The 17,492-nt window shown below is 36.3% G+C and overlaps 1 protein-coding gene across 2 annotated transcripts in view; it reads left to right on the top strand.

Annotated features, from left to right (window-relative positions):
• Nucleotides 1-1,766: 1,766 nt before the first annotated feature.
• The window catches only part of LOC113067112 (N-acetyl-beta-glucosaminyl-glycoprotein 4-beta-N-acetylgalactosaminyltransferase 1), a 154,054-nt gene continuing 138,328 nt past the window's right edge, over nt 1,767-17,492 (top strand). For both annotated transcript variants that reach the window (XR_003279272.1, XM_026239383.1), the window contains exon 1: nt 1,767-3,802. Coding sequence is in view for 1 of the 2 variants with exons in the window: in XM_026239383.1 (XP_026095168.1) it covers nt 3,661-3,802 (142 nt within the window). In the remaining variant the exon portion in view is untranslated. The remainder of the gene's footprint in view (nt 3,803-17,492) is intronic.

Consider the following 17,492-nt stretch of genomic DNA (forward strand, 5'->3'; position numbering starts at 1 on the left):
CCCACACTTGTCTTTATTATGCAAAAGGTGCACTGCTATTCAGACACACACTTGTCTGGCACTAGGTACTTTGATAGTGTATATCTCTATGTGGATTGTTTTAATGTTATTAATCAGCGATTTGGACTCTCATTCTGACGGCACCCATTCACTGCAGAGGATTCGCAGGTGAGCAAGCGATGCGATGCTTAAATTCTCCAAATAACAAATCTTAAAGGTGCATTGAAAAAAAAAAATAACTCGTGCAAAGTAAGGACAGTATCTTACACTTGCTATTACAGGAACAGCATGGTTTCAGGTTTAGATCAATATGAAAAGGACTTCATTTTAATCCACTTCGGTTCAGTTGAGGGTGGCCGTCTTATTATAATGTCACGCTGGTAAGAGAAGAGGAATACAAACAGGAAGGGAAAAGGCCATTCTTTGTGTTTCTTGGGAAGAAAGTCTCATGGCTTTTGAAGCGTCTTGCTAGTCTTTCTCTCTTACATCTGTGAGTTCTTGCGACATCATAATCACAGCTATGATGACAGATAGATGTTTTATTAACCCAGGACCTACCGGTTATGCTCAAACTCCCCGCACATGATCGGGTCTCTCAGGCAAAGAGGATGAAAAAGACACTGGGAAACAAATTAATGTAATGCGTTGTGCGATTTCTGACAGCTCAGAGAACTGCCTGAAACCACTCATATTTCACCATAAACTCTGCACAGGCTTATAGCTTCATGCATATTAGAAACAGGGCAGTCTTGTGCTTATTCTGTGAATGATCAAAGTCAGGCAATATGCAGATTATTAAAATGTGAAAGGCTGTGGACGTTAAATTAGCCTAACATTAATATGACAAATCCAGCCGTCCATCTGAAGGAAACCTTTCCCAGACTTTTCATTAGCGACGTGTATAATATATATCTATGTTTAAAGCAAATAAATTATGTTGCATGTACAAATAATCTAGTAGAGCCTATCTTGTAGATCAATTCTTGAATTTTGCTTGTGGTTCCACAAATTTTCTTTAACAGAAACAAATGAACAATAAATAATCATATAACTAATACAAATTTTTATTAATTTATTCTATATTAATCTGCTTATTATCATACTAAATAAAAAATATTTATTGTAATTTACTATTTTTATTTCAGTATTCAATTTAAAATGCATATGCATACATACATACATACATACATACATACATATATATATACATATATATATATATATATATATATATATATATATAAACACACACACACACACACACACACACAATTAAATAATATAGAAAATACCATAAAATAAATAATTTATGATTTATTTAAAATGGACAATACATTCCATAATTAAAAGCCAAATATTACAATTAATTTAAATGCAAGCATATATTTCTAAATGTTACTTAAAAATATTTATATAAAGTTAAGTATTATATTTGTTTCAAACGGTTATATACACACACACACACACACAGTGAATGTCTGTTACATTTAAATTACTTATTAATTAATAAAAAAAATGCATTTCATGTCCTAAATAATCATAAACATGGGGATTTTAGTTTAGTTTAGTTTAGAATCACCAAAACTACAAGGTCGATGAGACGCTATTATATGGGTTTCGTCACGGAGCTCTTCCAATAATCTCTCGCGCTGGAGCTCCGCCGATGACGCTATTCATGCCAGTAACGGCTCCACCCAAGTTCGGTTGCCCAGCAGCGAATATCCAATTCCTACCATGGTGACGCCGAGTTTATGAATATTAATTACGTAGCAGCGACGTTCGGCCAGTAAGCCTGACTGGTTTTCTATTGATAATCCATGGCTCATGAATATTAATTAACCTAGCGCACGGATGCTCAATGTAAAGTCAACACGGCCTATTTAATAATTCATTAGCTCAGCCGGTCCCACAGTAGGATTCGTACCGTCGCTCCGCGGCAGAGTCACGGATGCTCAGTTGAACGCGGGGATCGAGAGTCGGTCACATCGCTGGACTGTAAGCGGAGCTTTTGGGATTAATGAGACTCGTTGCTAAATAGTTTATCAGACTAAATGCGTGACATCATCCGCGCGCAGACACTGACGCATCGGTGAAACAAAGCGTTTGTTTTGCAGATCGTACTAGTGAGATCAAAATGTCAGATACAGCTAACGGTACCGGAGCTCACGGAAGCTAATAAAGCATTGTTATTGTCTTTATGTGGACGGGTTTTCCGTTAACGGTTTAGGTTCAAACGTCCGATTTCAAATCTCTGAAAGAGCGGGTACTAAGTTGCGCGTGGACTCTGATGGATAGCAGGTGCATGAACGCATCATGCTTTATAAACCGCCAGAGCAATGTGATTCTTCCCCCGCGGTTATTAGTGTTTTCATAATATCTGAGGATAAATCAGCGTTTATTTGATTGCATTGTTCTTTTCCCCTTTGCAGTGTGATAATGTACCAGCGCGTGATGTTCAAATTTACTGTTGCATACCGAATCAGTGCAGCCACTCCAAATACAAATTTAACTAACTTAAATCTAAAGTGTCTTATGTATATTTTTGTGTACATTACTACAGTTTAATTCTCTATAGATAGGCTGTAAAAAAATCATCTCGCTATAATTCAATTCGCTTAAAATTCAAAGTGGCGCTGAAGTCACTACTTCTAACCTGCAGTGATACGTTCATTGGACTTTTTCGACCACTTCGAAGCGAATTACTCATAGAAAACGAGTAGAAAATCAAGTCAAATAAATGAAAACAACTATGTAAACATTTTTACAATGCATAATATAGACATGATATGATATGACGTGGTTTCTTGCTAAATATTGCATTTGTTAATTGAGTGCTTTTATTGTTAACTTCTCGGTTTAAAATATTGACAAATCTAAAATGCAGCATCACACTTGAGGTTCTGCAGTTTGATTGTGTTGTTTCCTGTTAATTAAATGCTAAAAACGTAGTGTTCAAAAGTTAGACTGGTCATTTGAGCGAAAGCTTTAAATCCAGAGGATGATCCCGTCTGAAGTGGCTGGACTGCTGTCAGAGCGGCTTTCTCAAGATTAACAGCCCGCTGCTCTTTTCTTTCCCTGCACCGCCTACAATTATATCGTTAACTGGAATATTCTTCATCTCTACCTGTTTTAAAACACGTTTGTGCTAAATGGGACTTAAATGAAGTCCATCTGAAGCCACCAATAGTGACATGGCTTGTAAATCATGAATGATGCTTCTATAAGACTCAAGTAAACTATAGTTAGAACAGTCAGATGGCATTGTCTTTAAAGCGAGAAGCAGCTGACTTTTTTCTGCTGCTGTAATATGACATTGCGAAATCTTTTGTGAAACGTGCCGAACCGAGAAGCAGCTAACATGTTGTAAATATGACTTTGTGACATTACTTCTAGCAAAACATGACTGATTCTGCTGCTGTTTGGAGAAAAATGACATTGTGACGCTACAATTTTTAGCGCGGTGAGCGGAGAAGCAGCTGACACTTTCATTCTGCTGCTGTAGCGAATATGAGATTGTGATTCTGGGTGTTTAGTGGTGACAAACCAAACCTGATGCTGCTGCAAATATGACATTGTGACATCAGGACTCGTTCTCTAAAGCGGCAGACTGAGGAGCGGCTGACACTCTTTTTTGCTGCTGATGATGCTGCAGCTGCGAAAATGCTGCGATTCCCTGTGAAGAAGATACGAAAGCAGTTCAGACTTCTGCTGCTGCTGGTGCTGCTTACTTTCGCCGTGTGGTTTACATACCTGCACATCAACCAGGGCAAATCCATCAAACTCCACTTCAACTACGGTAAAGGTAAGCTATGTGTGGGTTTTATATTCTTGTGTAATTTTTGGAGAGGCGAGGAGAAATGGAGCTGAGGTTCAGAATAAGAGCAAAATGAATAGGAACTGCTGAAATATCAATTTCATTATTAACTTTAATTAACTAGGGCACCCAGTGCTCAACATCAGCATCCGGAACATTTCATTGCTGGCAGATGAAAATTGGCATTTTAGGAGTGTAGCATTAGGATTGAATGTTTGAATGCATTGTCGTTTTGCACAGAAAGCTGTAGTCTTGTATTTTGAATTAAATTAAGTTGACGTTTTATTGGTTTCATTAGAAGGGTGCTAAAATTATAGCATGTATTTATATATAAATATGGACAACATAAGCAGATAAGTAGTATTAGAGCTAGTCTGCTGTGATGAACCTTCAGAGTAGAGCTGTAGTCAAGTCCGGCTTTGTCGAGTCCAAGTCAAGTCCAAGTCCAGGACTAGTCGAGACCGAGTCAAGACCGAGTCCAAAGAGGTTCGAGTCCAAGTCAAGTCCAAGTCCAAAAGTTTCGAGTCCAAGTCCAAGACCGAGTCCAAATGAGTGAAAAAAGGGTCCTATTCAAGACCACATACTTAACTACTGATAATGTTTGTGATGCGAGAGAAAGCATATCTCCTATTCTAAGAAAATCATTTTACATTATTATTTGTAATGATCAAAAAGCATGAGCAAAGTAACAACTCTGTAGGACAGGGGTCTCCAAACTACATCCTGGATGGCCAATGTCCTGAAAAGTTTAGCTCCAACTGGCCTTAAAACACCTGGAAGATTAGTGTGTCTAGTAAGAGCTTGATTAGGTTCAAGTGTGTATAATTAGGGTTAAAGCTAACAGGGGCGTTAAACAAGATCCTGGGCCCTATGCTTAGGCAGTCCTGATGGGCCCCCATGCCCCCCACCCATGAAAATATCCAGGTAAAATAATATATATTTCAGATTCATACTTTTCAAGGGCCCTCTCTTCCTTTGGGGCCTTGCTAATGAGTACTGGTTTTACCCCCAGTCAGACCCTGGGAGCTAAACTTGGATAAACAAACAAAGTTTGGAACTGTAAGGTCAAATAATTTTTATTTACTTTATTTTTTGTTGACATTATATCTGTGGTCAAAAATGTATATGACTATGCCTAATTGGCACAGTGCACAGACACACGCAAAGCTCGGGATATGACAAATGCACGCAGCAAGGCTAGAATGGATACGTTTGGCTCTACTGGGCATGCGCACATAAATACAGCAATTTTTGTCATACTGTGCTAGTGTTTGCATAGACTAGTCGAGCACTGTCACAATCGACTACTCCAGCATGTATTAACCATAATGCATACAAAGTGTTTGCAAGTACGACGTGAATTTTAGAATTACAATATTGCGTGGAGCTGTTACTATATGACCTTATCTATGTTGCATGTAAAAATAAAATAGGCCTATGTAATGTAATAATTAGGGTTGTGCCTGAAGCCGAATACCTTATTCGGAATGGCACGGATAATGGCTTAAAAAACGAATAACGGACAAGGAATAATTCTGCCTGAATACTCGGCTGAAGCTGACACAGTCTGGTGTTTGCTAGATAACAGGTGAGCCAGGGGATCAGTGCCAGAAGTGAATGAATGTAAACTTTATGAGTGAAAAGCGCGCAAATCAAACACCGCATTGTTGTCGCCTCTCTGTGCATCTCTCAGAAATCAGAGCGTTGCAAGAGTAATTTTACCTATAATAATACATCATAGCTACACGTTATATTATTTGTATATATTTAAAAGGCAAATATTGAAAGCTTAGGCTACCATGATACGAATGAATGGAATAAGCACAGCGTGCTCACCAATCAAACAGCCGCGCTGCGCGTATCAGTCTCTCAAAAACCAAATCAATTCTCTCTCAAAAGTAGGCTAATAATCAACATAGATATGGATACATTGTCTACTTGTTTGCATCTTTATGTTTTGCTGGTTTGCGCGGCACACACATCTGTTTAGTGAAGTCGACAATACATTATAGACTCGCTCAAAGTGTTCTGCGTAATGAAAATGTTTGCATTAAATGGATTCAGTCGTGTTCAAATGATCACTATGACACGTTTGTCATGACATCTCTCTGCTTGCATGATAAATATTATTTTAGAAATTAATAATTAATTCAGTTTAACACGACATACTTGTTCAGTGATAACTACGAAAAAATATATAAAAAGTCATAACCGTCTTATCAAGTAATTGTACGATGTTGTATCCGAATGCAGATAGGAAAAATTTTGTGATTGTTACAGATACAAATACTGGCTGTTACATGAAAATGTAAATATGTAATGTCATGTATAAAGTTTTTAAAATTTACATATGTAATTGTTGCATAAAAAAAGGCTATCTAGGTGTAGACGTAAATAAAACACAATCTAACAGGTAGAAAATTTAATTAGAAACATCTAAACTTTTCAGGTCGCAGTAAGTGCACCACTGGTCATGCACATCCTTTCCCGGAACAATACTGAAAGCTAAGGCAAGATGGAGAAACAGATGATCATAGTTGTACAAGGATAGCCATTTTTTAAATGAATCTATTAGCAGAGCTACTGAAAGTGATTTTAAGTGCTGGAATTCCATTTATTCTTTGCTGAAACTTCTGCGTCATCATGGAGAGCGGGTCATGGTTGCCCAGCAACAGCAGACGCCACTGGAGCGCGAGCGCAGATTACAGAGTGCTTTGGAAATAAGGAGAGCGGCGCGCCTAGCGTTTTCCACACAGTTTCAGTCGCGACATCATGCAAATGTGGTTTTGTTTTGAAGGAGACATTTTTTATTTTATTTTTTTTGCTGGACTCGGTCGAGACCAACTAGAAGACTTGGCGAGTCCAATGGCCAAGTCCGAGACAAGTCCGAGTGCAAATTCAACGAGTCCGAGACAAGTCCGAGACGACAGAAAAATGTCTCGAGTCCGGACTCGAGTCCAAGACCGGACTCGAGTACTACAGCCCTACTTCAGAGAAACTAGATTCTCGGCTCTATGATTTAAGTGTGAATTAGCAGTGTTCGCAGAAGCCATGTGCTTGTGAGGATCTATTTTACCTCTGCAAAACAGATTTAAACACACAAACACTCATGAAAATCGCTCATTGCGTCATTTTATTGGTAGAAGTGTCAATTTATTTTTGTTACAAACATGTGGGCAGCAAACATTTGGAAAAAAAAAAACCAACAAAAGAGAACCCAAACTTTTTGACTTGTGTTAAAGAACATGACTTGTTTGTTAGTGAAATGTGCGTCAGCGATCAACTCTTCCCACACACAAACACAGCTGTTCCTTTATTTATGCGAAATGTGTAACGTCTTTGTTTCTATCAGGGATGTAAGGAGAATTACACAAAAAGAGACTTTTTATTTATTTTTGGAAGTAAATTATGTTGAGTTGGCAATGGGGCGGAAAATTTTCGTTAAATTTCCAGAAACTTTACATGGGTAGTTGGAATACTAATGAGAAGTTACTGGAATTAACTGGAAATTTTGGGCAATCTATTCATCATTATTCAGCCTAGTAATGTACTATGCTATGGCATTTTGTAGTATATATAGTGTAGTGTGTTCACACTGGAAATTCCAACAAAAAGAAGTGCACTTGAAATACTGAATGATGCACTTATTTAACTGAGAAAAAAAAAGACATCAGCCTCATATTAAGAATAATTTAGTCACATTTAGAATTCAAATTTCAGTAATTTAAATGAGGGATCGTGGGAATCTTGCACGAGTGTGAAAGATTTCCCCTCACAGATTTTGCATTGAGTTCAGCTGGTTTTCTAAATTTGCTGTATTGTCCATAAGAAAGCTGCTTGGTTCGAAAGTGTTCAAATTGTCAACGAAGTTTCCAAATCTACCAAAATGTAACATAAAATGACATCAGCTGGTGTCATAATGGTGCAGTCAAATTTACCATTGCTCACCAATTCTTTCCCTCCAAATTCAGTCTTTTTCAATAGGACTATTATTGGAAATTTCATCTGAGGGCAAACATTTTCCCATTAAGATTTCCCATCTGGTTCAGTTGGTCTTTGTAATTTACTGAGTTGACCAACAGAAAGCTGCTTGGTTTGAATGAGTTCATATTTTCATCAAAGCTGCCAAATTTACCAACATTTTAAATAAAAATAATGTCAGTTTCAGGTGTATATATTAACAATAAAGGTGCGGTCACATTTACTGTTGGTCACTGAATTGTCAAAACTGATAGTAAGCAATTTCAACAGGAATCCATGCGCTCGGTAATTTCGCTTGAGGGCAAGACATTTCCCCATGCTGATTTTACAACAGGTTTACTTGTTCACAAACAACTGCTTGGTTTGACTTCTGTGTGAGCTGTACTTTATACATCATGACAATATTGACAATATACAATAGACCTCTTTCAGCTAAATTTAATGGTGATGTGGTTACTGGTAATGTGACAGCATGTTAAACCTTATATTAAAAGCACTAGTGGGCTGACACAGAGTCGGACCCCTAGAAGCCCATCTGACAACGCCGCCTTTTGTGTAGGTAACTCTAGAAGAGCATTCCCTTTCTCATTAACAGCTGCTAAAAGCTCTGTGTGGTTTGGCATCTCTCCCTTACTGCCCCAAACTGATCTGTCTGGCTGCTCCAGTCTTTGAGTGGTCACCAAATCACTCCTCACGCCAAGGAGAAGAGCACTGGAATCACTCGAGGATTTTCAAATCCTGCATTAGCACAAAGAAGATGTCTGGAAAATAACGTGGCACAGCACCAAGCCATGTACGGTGAAATTAAAAAGTCTGTGGGGCTCGCTGAGGGAAGTTACTGACATTTTAATCAAAGATGTTGGCTGTGCATGTTTGCACAAGTAGGCTGATTTTATTTTTGCCTGAGGACTCACAATGGTCATCTTATTCCCAATTACAGGCTCTGTAGGGCTGGGTTACGATGTAGACATGCACCAGCTGTGATAGGTTGCCATGAACAAGGGTCTTTTTAAGCAACCTAGTGTGAATAAATGTGTCAAAGTAGCAGGAGCATCATTCCTGTTATGCAGTACCTTAAGAACTCTGTAAAAAAAGTTTAGTGTATGTACTTGGGTTGTAATTTATAGAAGTATTACTATAAAATCATTTAGACTTGCAAATATATGCTCTGGTCAAGCTCAGGCACTTAAATGTCATTTTAATTATAACCTATTTACGTGGTGACAAGACAATTAACAGGATGGAAATAAAAAGCTAAAGTTAGCCATTGCTCAGTGTGGGATTTCGACTTGCATGAGGTTAGGAAGTTAATAATGTTTTTAAACATTGTTTATAATACAGATATAGTCATTGTACAGTATCTAACATTATTCTTATTTTTAATTAAGCTTAATTACATTTTCTCATTTCTGTTTTTTATTTATTAATGCTCAAACAATTACAAAGGCAACATTGCTAAGGGATTACAAAAGACAAACAGTTTGTGAAATTGAGGAAAAGGAATCAGTTTAATGACCAAATAAAAAAGCATTTCTGAGAAAACAGTTTTTGTTTTAAATATTTAAATTGCGGCGAGAGTAATGAAGAAACGCCAATATTTTCACAATAAAGCACATTTTTAGAAGCCCTGTGGAACTTGGAAATCTCTTGAAACAAAAAGAGTTAATTTATTTATATCCACAGCTATTTTATATTAAATGTAGGGTAGGCGATTTTTCGGAGAGCCTAGCAAAAGCAAGCAAGCTTTGAAAGCATAAGACCACACCCTCCCTGCATAATCACTCTCCAAAGCCACGCCTCCTCCAAAACACAAGACAGCGCACAGACAGATCAGTGACATGGTGAGAGACGGCGTTGGTGGAGGTTTGAGTGCAACACTGTCAAATTAGCTCATGTCTCAAAAATGTCTCAAAAAGAAAACAAAAAACGAGTTGGTGTTGCTGAGTCAGGCTGGTCGGGAATCTCAAACAAACAAAGCCATGTTTTGTTAGCACTGCAGTGTTTATGCTATGTAGGAAATACAGCCTACAAATGACTTACTAATAGTTGTCTTAGTCTGCATATTACACTGGAATACAGGAAAGTTGTTTTAAAGCTGCAGTCCATAAATTTATTTGTAAAAAAATTATCCAAATTTAGTTTTGTTCAGTTGATCAAAACAAAAGTGGCAGATATTACTTGTTCAGATGACATTCTCCAGTGAGAGCTCTTATTTGGCTCATACTTTCAAGATGTAGAATCTGTGAATATAAAGTACTGTATCCACACCGGTGCGGTGAGGCCATCCTTAAAAATATTTTGGTTTGCAGTAACAGTAATAATAAAAAAAAGGGTCGGTAGGTCGGTCTATTTTTTTTTTTTCAAGTTTCAATGTAGAAAAAAAAAGTATATTTTTGTGATGGTGATGACGTCGGTATGAATTTAAACAAATTAGCATATTGTGACGTCACTGACTGGGTCTTCAACCTGTGCCTTCGGGCGCATCATTTCAAACCTCATTTTGATGCAGGCTATATAGACAACAAACAAATTAAAATCTTTGTCAAAAACATGTTTATTGCATGAATTTCAGGTGAGAAAAAAAAAGAGGTACTGTCATACTGTTTTACTTGCATCCACCGCTACGTATCAATGCAACCTATAAATGAGAGACCGTTTACTTTGAGTTCTTGGGTTTTATCACCTTTGTGAAAAAAATCCTGTTTGATTTGAGTGACAAGTGTTCCATTGAATCGATTGTAAAATCGATTTTGCACGTCTAAAGTTTTATACTGCAAATAACACCAAATATAGATAAATCCCTAAAGTTACGTGCACAGTGACAAACAGGAGTGCAACATTTTCGAAAAACAATAAGCAGAGTGGACTGCCATAATGCAAAACATTTACTGCAGGCTTCAACATGTCTGTGTTTACGATAAAATTTCAACAACAACAAAAAATCGCATTGGGGATTTTCTTGGGCTGTCAAAAAAAATCGTTTTTCTAATATTCGTCGAATTTAAAATAAAAGTCCACATTCAAATGCACATTCGAATTTTAGGTGAGCATTAAGGAAGCTGACTTATGAGCCCCGGTACATGTTCCATTCCATCTCGCCGCACGCACAGCTGTGTCTACACAACTTTCAAAGGCGGACGAGCTCGACACGCAGTATCTGTTGTCTCATCTTTCACCTCGTGTACGCGCACTGTCTGAAGTATACTTTATCAGTGGCTGCACGAGATGCTATGACGATGTATGTGGCATTGCATTATAAGGTTATGTTAGCCTATCCAGTTGAAGCCACTTAAAAAAAAAAGAGAGAACATCAATGTGGAGAAGATCTTGTTTACATCAAAACTGAAACCAAGCCATTTACACAGAACGCATATTTCGCACATTTTCTAGAGGGACACCGTTGGACTCGAGTCTCGCACAAGAGAGCCGCATGTTTAGAAAGACATGTAAAATTAATGTATTTCATTTAATTTTCTAAAAATATCTCGAGACTTTATGTTGGGTCATGTTTTTAAATGAAAAAAAAATGTATCCTTTGTGACTGGTTTTCCGCCTTTTTTAATTTATTTAACAATGCTTGCATACATGACGCTGTTTTGTTTATAGTTCTTTAAGCAACTTAATTAATAATAATTGGTTCATAAACATTATTTTAAATATATGTTGTTTTTTCACAGTCATGTATTTTAATGCTTTGAATAAACATGCAGTAATATTTTACTCGATTTGATATTTTGAGGCCTCAGAAGAGAAGCAAAAAGCTTTTCTTCACCCTAACTGAAATTATGCATTTTGATTATATTTAAGTAAAAAATTTTAATTTAGTTTTTCAGCTATTTTGACAGCCCTAGGCGATTCAAGCCCGAAACTGTATGAGACTGAATACCGGCAGAATTCACATTTCTGTTGTAAAAATAGAAACATTGTGCAGAAGTATTATTTGCTGTTATGCGTGTTTGTCCGAAGCTGCAGTTGCTGTCTGACGCCTGAGATGTCGATTAAGAGGCAAAATTTATGGACTGCAGCTTTAACATAAAAAGTACTTAAGTTGTAATTGTGCTTAAACTAATATGTGTAAAATATCTGTTTGGAAAAATGAAGGAACTGCATAGTGGGGAATGACCGAAGAACAGTGTTTGTTAAGGGAAGCCTTTTTAAATGAGATTTTTGCTTTAGGTTGCTATGTTTAGAAATCCAAGGGAACTGGTCCCGGTCTGGTTTGGACCCCTGTGGATGCTGAATGAAAGGGTGTGAGAAATACACACAAGTGAACTGAGAAGGAGTGGATTGAGATTGGCAGGTTACAGGCACAGAAAGGGCTTTTGGGAAAGGTCATTTGATACGACTGGGTGTGTGTGAATGGAAAGCAGCCATTTCCCACCATAATCTGGAAGTACTAAAGCGTGACGGCTGTTAAGGTCATAAAATCTGAGTTAATTATGTTGATGTATAATTGAAGCGTCATTTTATGTTCACTGAAAAGGTACCCTAAAGGTCTTTTGTTACTATGAAAATATGTCTCACATGCAGCACATTGTAATGCAATGTAATGTAATGTAAGGGAAATCTACAGTAACATTGTATTAGTGAATAACTTTTACAGCAGTGAATAAATTGTTACACGCCTATTTTTATTATGGTTAATGACATTAATGGATTAAAGGTCCAAGGCTTTTTTGAAGCTTTGATTGTGTTTACAGTTTGCAATATAACATATGTTCATGTTTCGCGTGTAAAAAAAAAAGTATTTTTCACACAATTCACCTATCTGTATACCACTGTTTTCACAAAACGGTTGTCATAAAAACGGGCTGATGACTTCCTTGTTCTATAAAGCCCCTCCTTCAGAAATACGTAACGAGTTCTGATTGGGCCAGAGGTTCCTGTGTTGTGATTCGACACCAGCTTAGCATGCGCTGCCCTCCTGGAAACGCGATTGGGCTAGTTTTGGACAAGTTTTGAGAAGCAAGTCGGCAGGATTTGTTTTGAAAACCTGGCAATCCTTATCTGAACGCAAGTGCTAGAGATGTACTTATAATCACAGAAAGCCTTTACTGACGAGATGCGCATGAAAATCGCATTGAAATTTTTTGCACAGCCCTAACATCTAGTTAACAAAGCTAAACAGCGTTGCCCTTTGTGCTATTTTCTTGAGAAATCATTGCATTAGATTAGAACAGTGATTAACTTACCTGTAAAATCAGCTTTTTAGAATATGCGTTCTTCCGTTCAATTTCAAGCATCCAGTTATATAACCACACATCTTTTGGACCTTTCGGAGTATACATTAATTTGTCCTTTTAACTGTTTGGAAGCAATGCGTAACTGTGGAAGTCCTTCAAAGATTTATTATCCTGTTGCGCCCTCTATAGGACTGGTGACTAGTTGCCGTCCAGCTTAATCTCTAGTCCATGGCAGAGCATTGAAGTTGACTAGTAGATTAGTCGTTGCAACCCCTAGTTAAAAACAGAAGATAATAACATTGGATTATAGTTTATACAAGCCTACAAGACTTGCCACCTCATTGACTACCATTTTATGGACAAAACCAATATTTTGTCACAGTGCATTAAAGCCACAAGGTATACTTAACTTTATCAGTGACACATACGCATTCTTTCCCCTTTTATAGTGTATCATATTTCATTGTCCTGACTGAGAGATGCTTCGCATTGAAGTTGTTGTTACTTTACTTTAAGCGATCCATCTGGTGAAGCTGGATAGCAGTCGATCATCAAAGGCCTGAAGCTGCCTGTGTGGGCTTATATTGTGGTTGTGTGTGCAAAGGTCACCTTAACAGTTTGCTCTTTACACACACGTTGGCAAGAGATGACAAGAAAAGGAAGTGATGGGATCAGTCAGTCACACTCAGCAGTGAGTTATTCCAGTATGTGCTTTGTCATAGCAGTAACAAGCAAAGATTTGGTTACAAACAGAGCAGGAACAAGGTGCCAGTGAAAATGACTAGTCAGTCCATGTGCCAAATGACACATTTATACTTGTGGTCTAAAAATGCATTAAAATGTAATTGATCAATATGAATAAGAATGATTTTAATGCATTCCTTTTATGAAATGCGACATGTTTGTAACGGTTTACTTTCTGAATTAAATCTCATTTTACTATTTTTTGGGAAGTCATAATGTCTTGTTGATAGAACTATGCTATGCTATATATATATATATATATATATATATATATATATATACACATATATATATATATATATATATATACATATATATATATATATATATATATATATATATATATATATATATATATATATATATATATATATATATATATATATGGATATCTTATATAAATATAAATAAGAAAAAGAATAAGTTCTTTCTGCTTAATTTCGTGTCAACTTGTTGTTTCTTTGTATTCATTTGTGAAATTTAGTAGCGATTTCTGACCCTACCCGAATTTTTTTGTCAGTCTAATATAATGAAGAAAAACTACAAGAAAATTGAAGATTTGTTTTTATTATTTTTTAAGGAAATACTGGAAAGGTATTTTCTTTTCATACAAAAAAATAGTTTGGCATAATGTTTTTGTAATTCCTTAGAAGTTAAAATGTCACACATATTAAAAAAGTCCACTATTGGAGTCATGTTGTGCAGTCAACATGAAGAAAACATTTTTAAAACAGAAACTGTACTGTATCAAGCTCAGTACATTTCTTAAGATCAGATAATTTGACCTGTGAATGACATTACAAGGTTATTTTAAATTAGTTAGTAAAATTAAATACAATTTTGTAAAAAAAAAAAAATGTTATTAAAATTATTACGTTGAAATTTTGTTGAAAAAAAAATCTAAATACTCTACACTAAGGTTCCATTTGTTGCAATATTTAATGCATTAACTATCATTAACGATGAACAATATGACAGTATTTATACATTTTAAAAGATACAACTGTTCATTGTTGATTCATGTTAGCCCAGTTCCATTAAATAACATTAATAAATATAACTTTTGATTTTAATAATGTAGCCTATTAGTATTAGTAAATGTTGGAATCAACGTTAAGATTAATCAGTGCTTTAGAAGTATTTTTCCAATGTTAGTTTGTTACCTAATGTTAACCAATAAGGTTTTCTTGTAAAATGTTACCAAAATTTCTCACAACCACATGGATACATTACAAGACTTTCACTTTTGTTCACCGTGTAACTCTTATTTGTCATTGTCCCAGATTCCAGATTGAATTTTAACAGAAGTGAGGGAATGACTATACTGTCTGTTCAGTCTGTCGTACTTTAAGGTCCTTGCACGTCTTCTTTTTACAAACCATGATTGAAACCTTGGTCCAATATTGAACATATAATATTTCCATTCCTGACAGCTTTGTTTTCATGTGCCTTGAATTAAATATGCAGTTCGGTCTGAGGTCTGCAGGGACAGCCTTTATCTTCAGAGTTTCAGTCCCTCTTTGAACAGTCAAACTAATTCTGAACCGTTTGTAGTGGGGAAAAAAGAAAAGAAAACGCTCTTTGCGGTGTGAAGTGCAGTGATTTGTTTTTGATCTGGTGATTGGGAAAACATGAGAATATTTCATTCGTTCTGCAGCATTTGTGGGTTATTCTTGCGGTAGAATGTAATTTTTCAGAATTACTTAGACTTGGTACTTTAAATTGGACTAATTTGCCTTGGCTTTAATGCGACTCTGCAGAGCAAATGATGGGACATCAACATTTTAATGTGACTCTAGCAGGTGGGAGTCTTCCCAGTGTATCATAGCCAACAGATATTGTGGACTCAAGGCATTTTTTAAACATAAATCCAGCTGGATGTCCAATAATCCAATATAAATCCAGTGGAAATTAGAAATGACTCATCACTACCTCTTTCATTGCCTGGAGGTCCAGGGCACCAGATTAGTGTGTTTGTGTTTTGGATACAAGTGGTTTCTAAATAGCAGTGCTGTCATACATATCAGAAAATGTTACTGACTGATAAATTCATGATTTGAGAGGCACTACTAAAATGAAAATGAACATATTTACTTAAGTCCTGCTGAGCACTAAAGTTCAAAATGGGCCATGTCACAAGGACATGTCACAATACAGTTGCTTAAAGTTGAGTTAACGGATCATACTATAACTTTCAGAGCTGAAAACCTCCTCTCTAGTCCAAAAAGAGCATGACTACTGATATAAACCTAATGTATTTTATATTTACAATAAACAGAAAAAAGTGGAGATCAGGTTAGAAAGCATGCAGTTTGTGCCATTGTCACTTACGTTCAAGGCAAGACCACATGTGTGTGAGGGACTAGAACAGACCCAACTAGTTCTCGGGCATCTTCTTTTTCTTTTAATCTCGGTTGGTAAACCTACTGCAAGGTGCATATGGCCACTACTGCACGACACTGGCATCACAGCTGATATAACATCAGGATCGGACTGAGGATAGTCGGTACCAATCAGTTAAAAAAAAAAGCTTAATCGGTCCTGATCCCGATCCTTGAGATCACCTCTCTAATATTATCTCTAATAATAATAATAGTATATCAGTGATACTAAAATAACACTGTCCTGAACTTCCACTAATCTTTGATAGGTCAGAAGGTGAATACATTTTGAACACATTAATGTGTGTAGCACCTACATCTTTGCACAACAATCTAAAGGATCCCATTGTTGAAGTAGTAGTTTTAAGTACCGTATTTTCCGGACTATAAGTATTTTCCGGTACTCACTTATTATATACATTTTTCTACATTTTGAACACAAACAAAGTTACGGACCGCAGCTCTGATTGGTTGTTTCTTACCGGGAGCCGATGAATTTCTGAAAATGGCAATAGGAGCACTGGGAGGAGCCAGAGGAGCTTGATTTTTTCTCAGATTATCCGTCTCATATTCTGCTGTTAGGACATAATGGTTTAACAAATATGTAAAAAATATATTTTTACAAAGGTTACCTACTGCAGCTTTAAATGTATTGTCTATATATAAGACAAAAACTCATATTTTTACCCAAGTCTATTCAATTTTGGGGTCATTCTAACTGCATTAAGCTAGACCACATCACACAGCGAAAGTCTGGACTCTCAAGTAACTTACATTACAGGATAATAACAACAATTATAACATTATTGCAGATTCTTTCTTAAAGGGATAGTTCACACAAAGATGAACATTACCCCATGAATTAGTCACCCTCAAGCCATCCTGTGCACTGTAAAACTCGACAAGTTCACTTAACTCCAAAAAATTGTTGAAACAGATTACATCGAAAATTTTAAGTCAAATTAACTTAATATTTTTTAGTTCAATAAAATATATATTTTTAAGTGTCTTTTACCATACACTGTAAACCCTAATAAGTTCGCGGAACTCTTAAGTTTAAAAATTACATTACATTAAAAATTACATTTCCAGTTGCCTTAAATTATCTCAGTTATCTTATAAATATTGATATTTCTCAAATTATAATTAGAGAGTACTTCACTCAAAATTTTATCTATTTTTCAACTCATATAATGTGGGAAATACCCTCAAATATAGTCTATTGTTGTCCATCCTTAACCTATGTCATTATTATTTGAGTGCAATTAACTAATTTCATTTAATTAATTTCACTGTTCGGTTTTACAGTGTGTGTATATGACTTTTGAAGCCGTAGTTCGAACAGCTCCGAGGGTTAATATAGGCCTTCTGAAGTCGAGCAATTTGCAT

This window comes from Carassius auratus, chromosome 50 (assembly GCF_003368295.1).
Source record: "Carassius auratus strain Wakin chromosome 50, ASM336829v1, whole genome shotgun sequence".
Taxonomy (NCBI): Eukaryota; Metazoa; Chordata; class Actinopteri; order Cypriniformes; family Cyprinidae; genus Carassius; species Carassius auratus.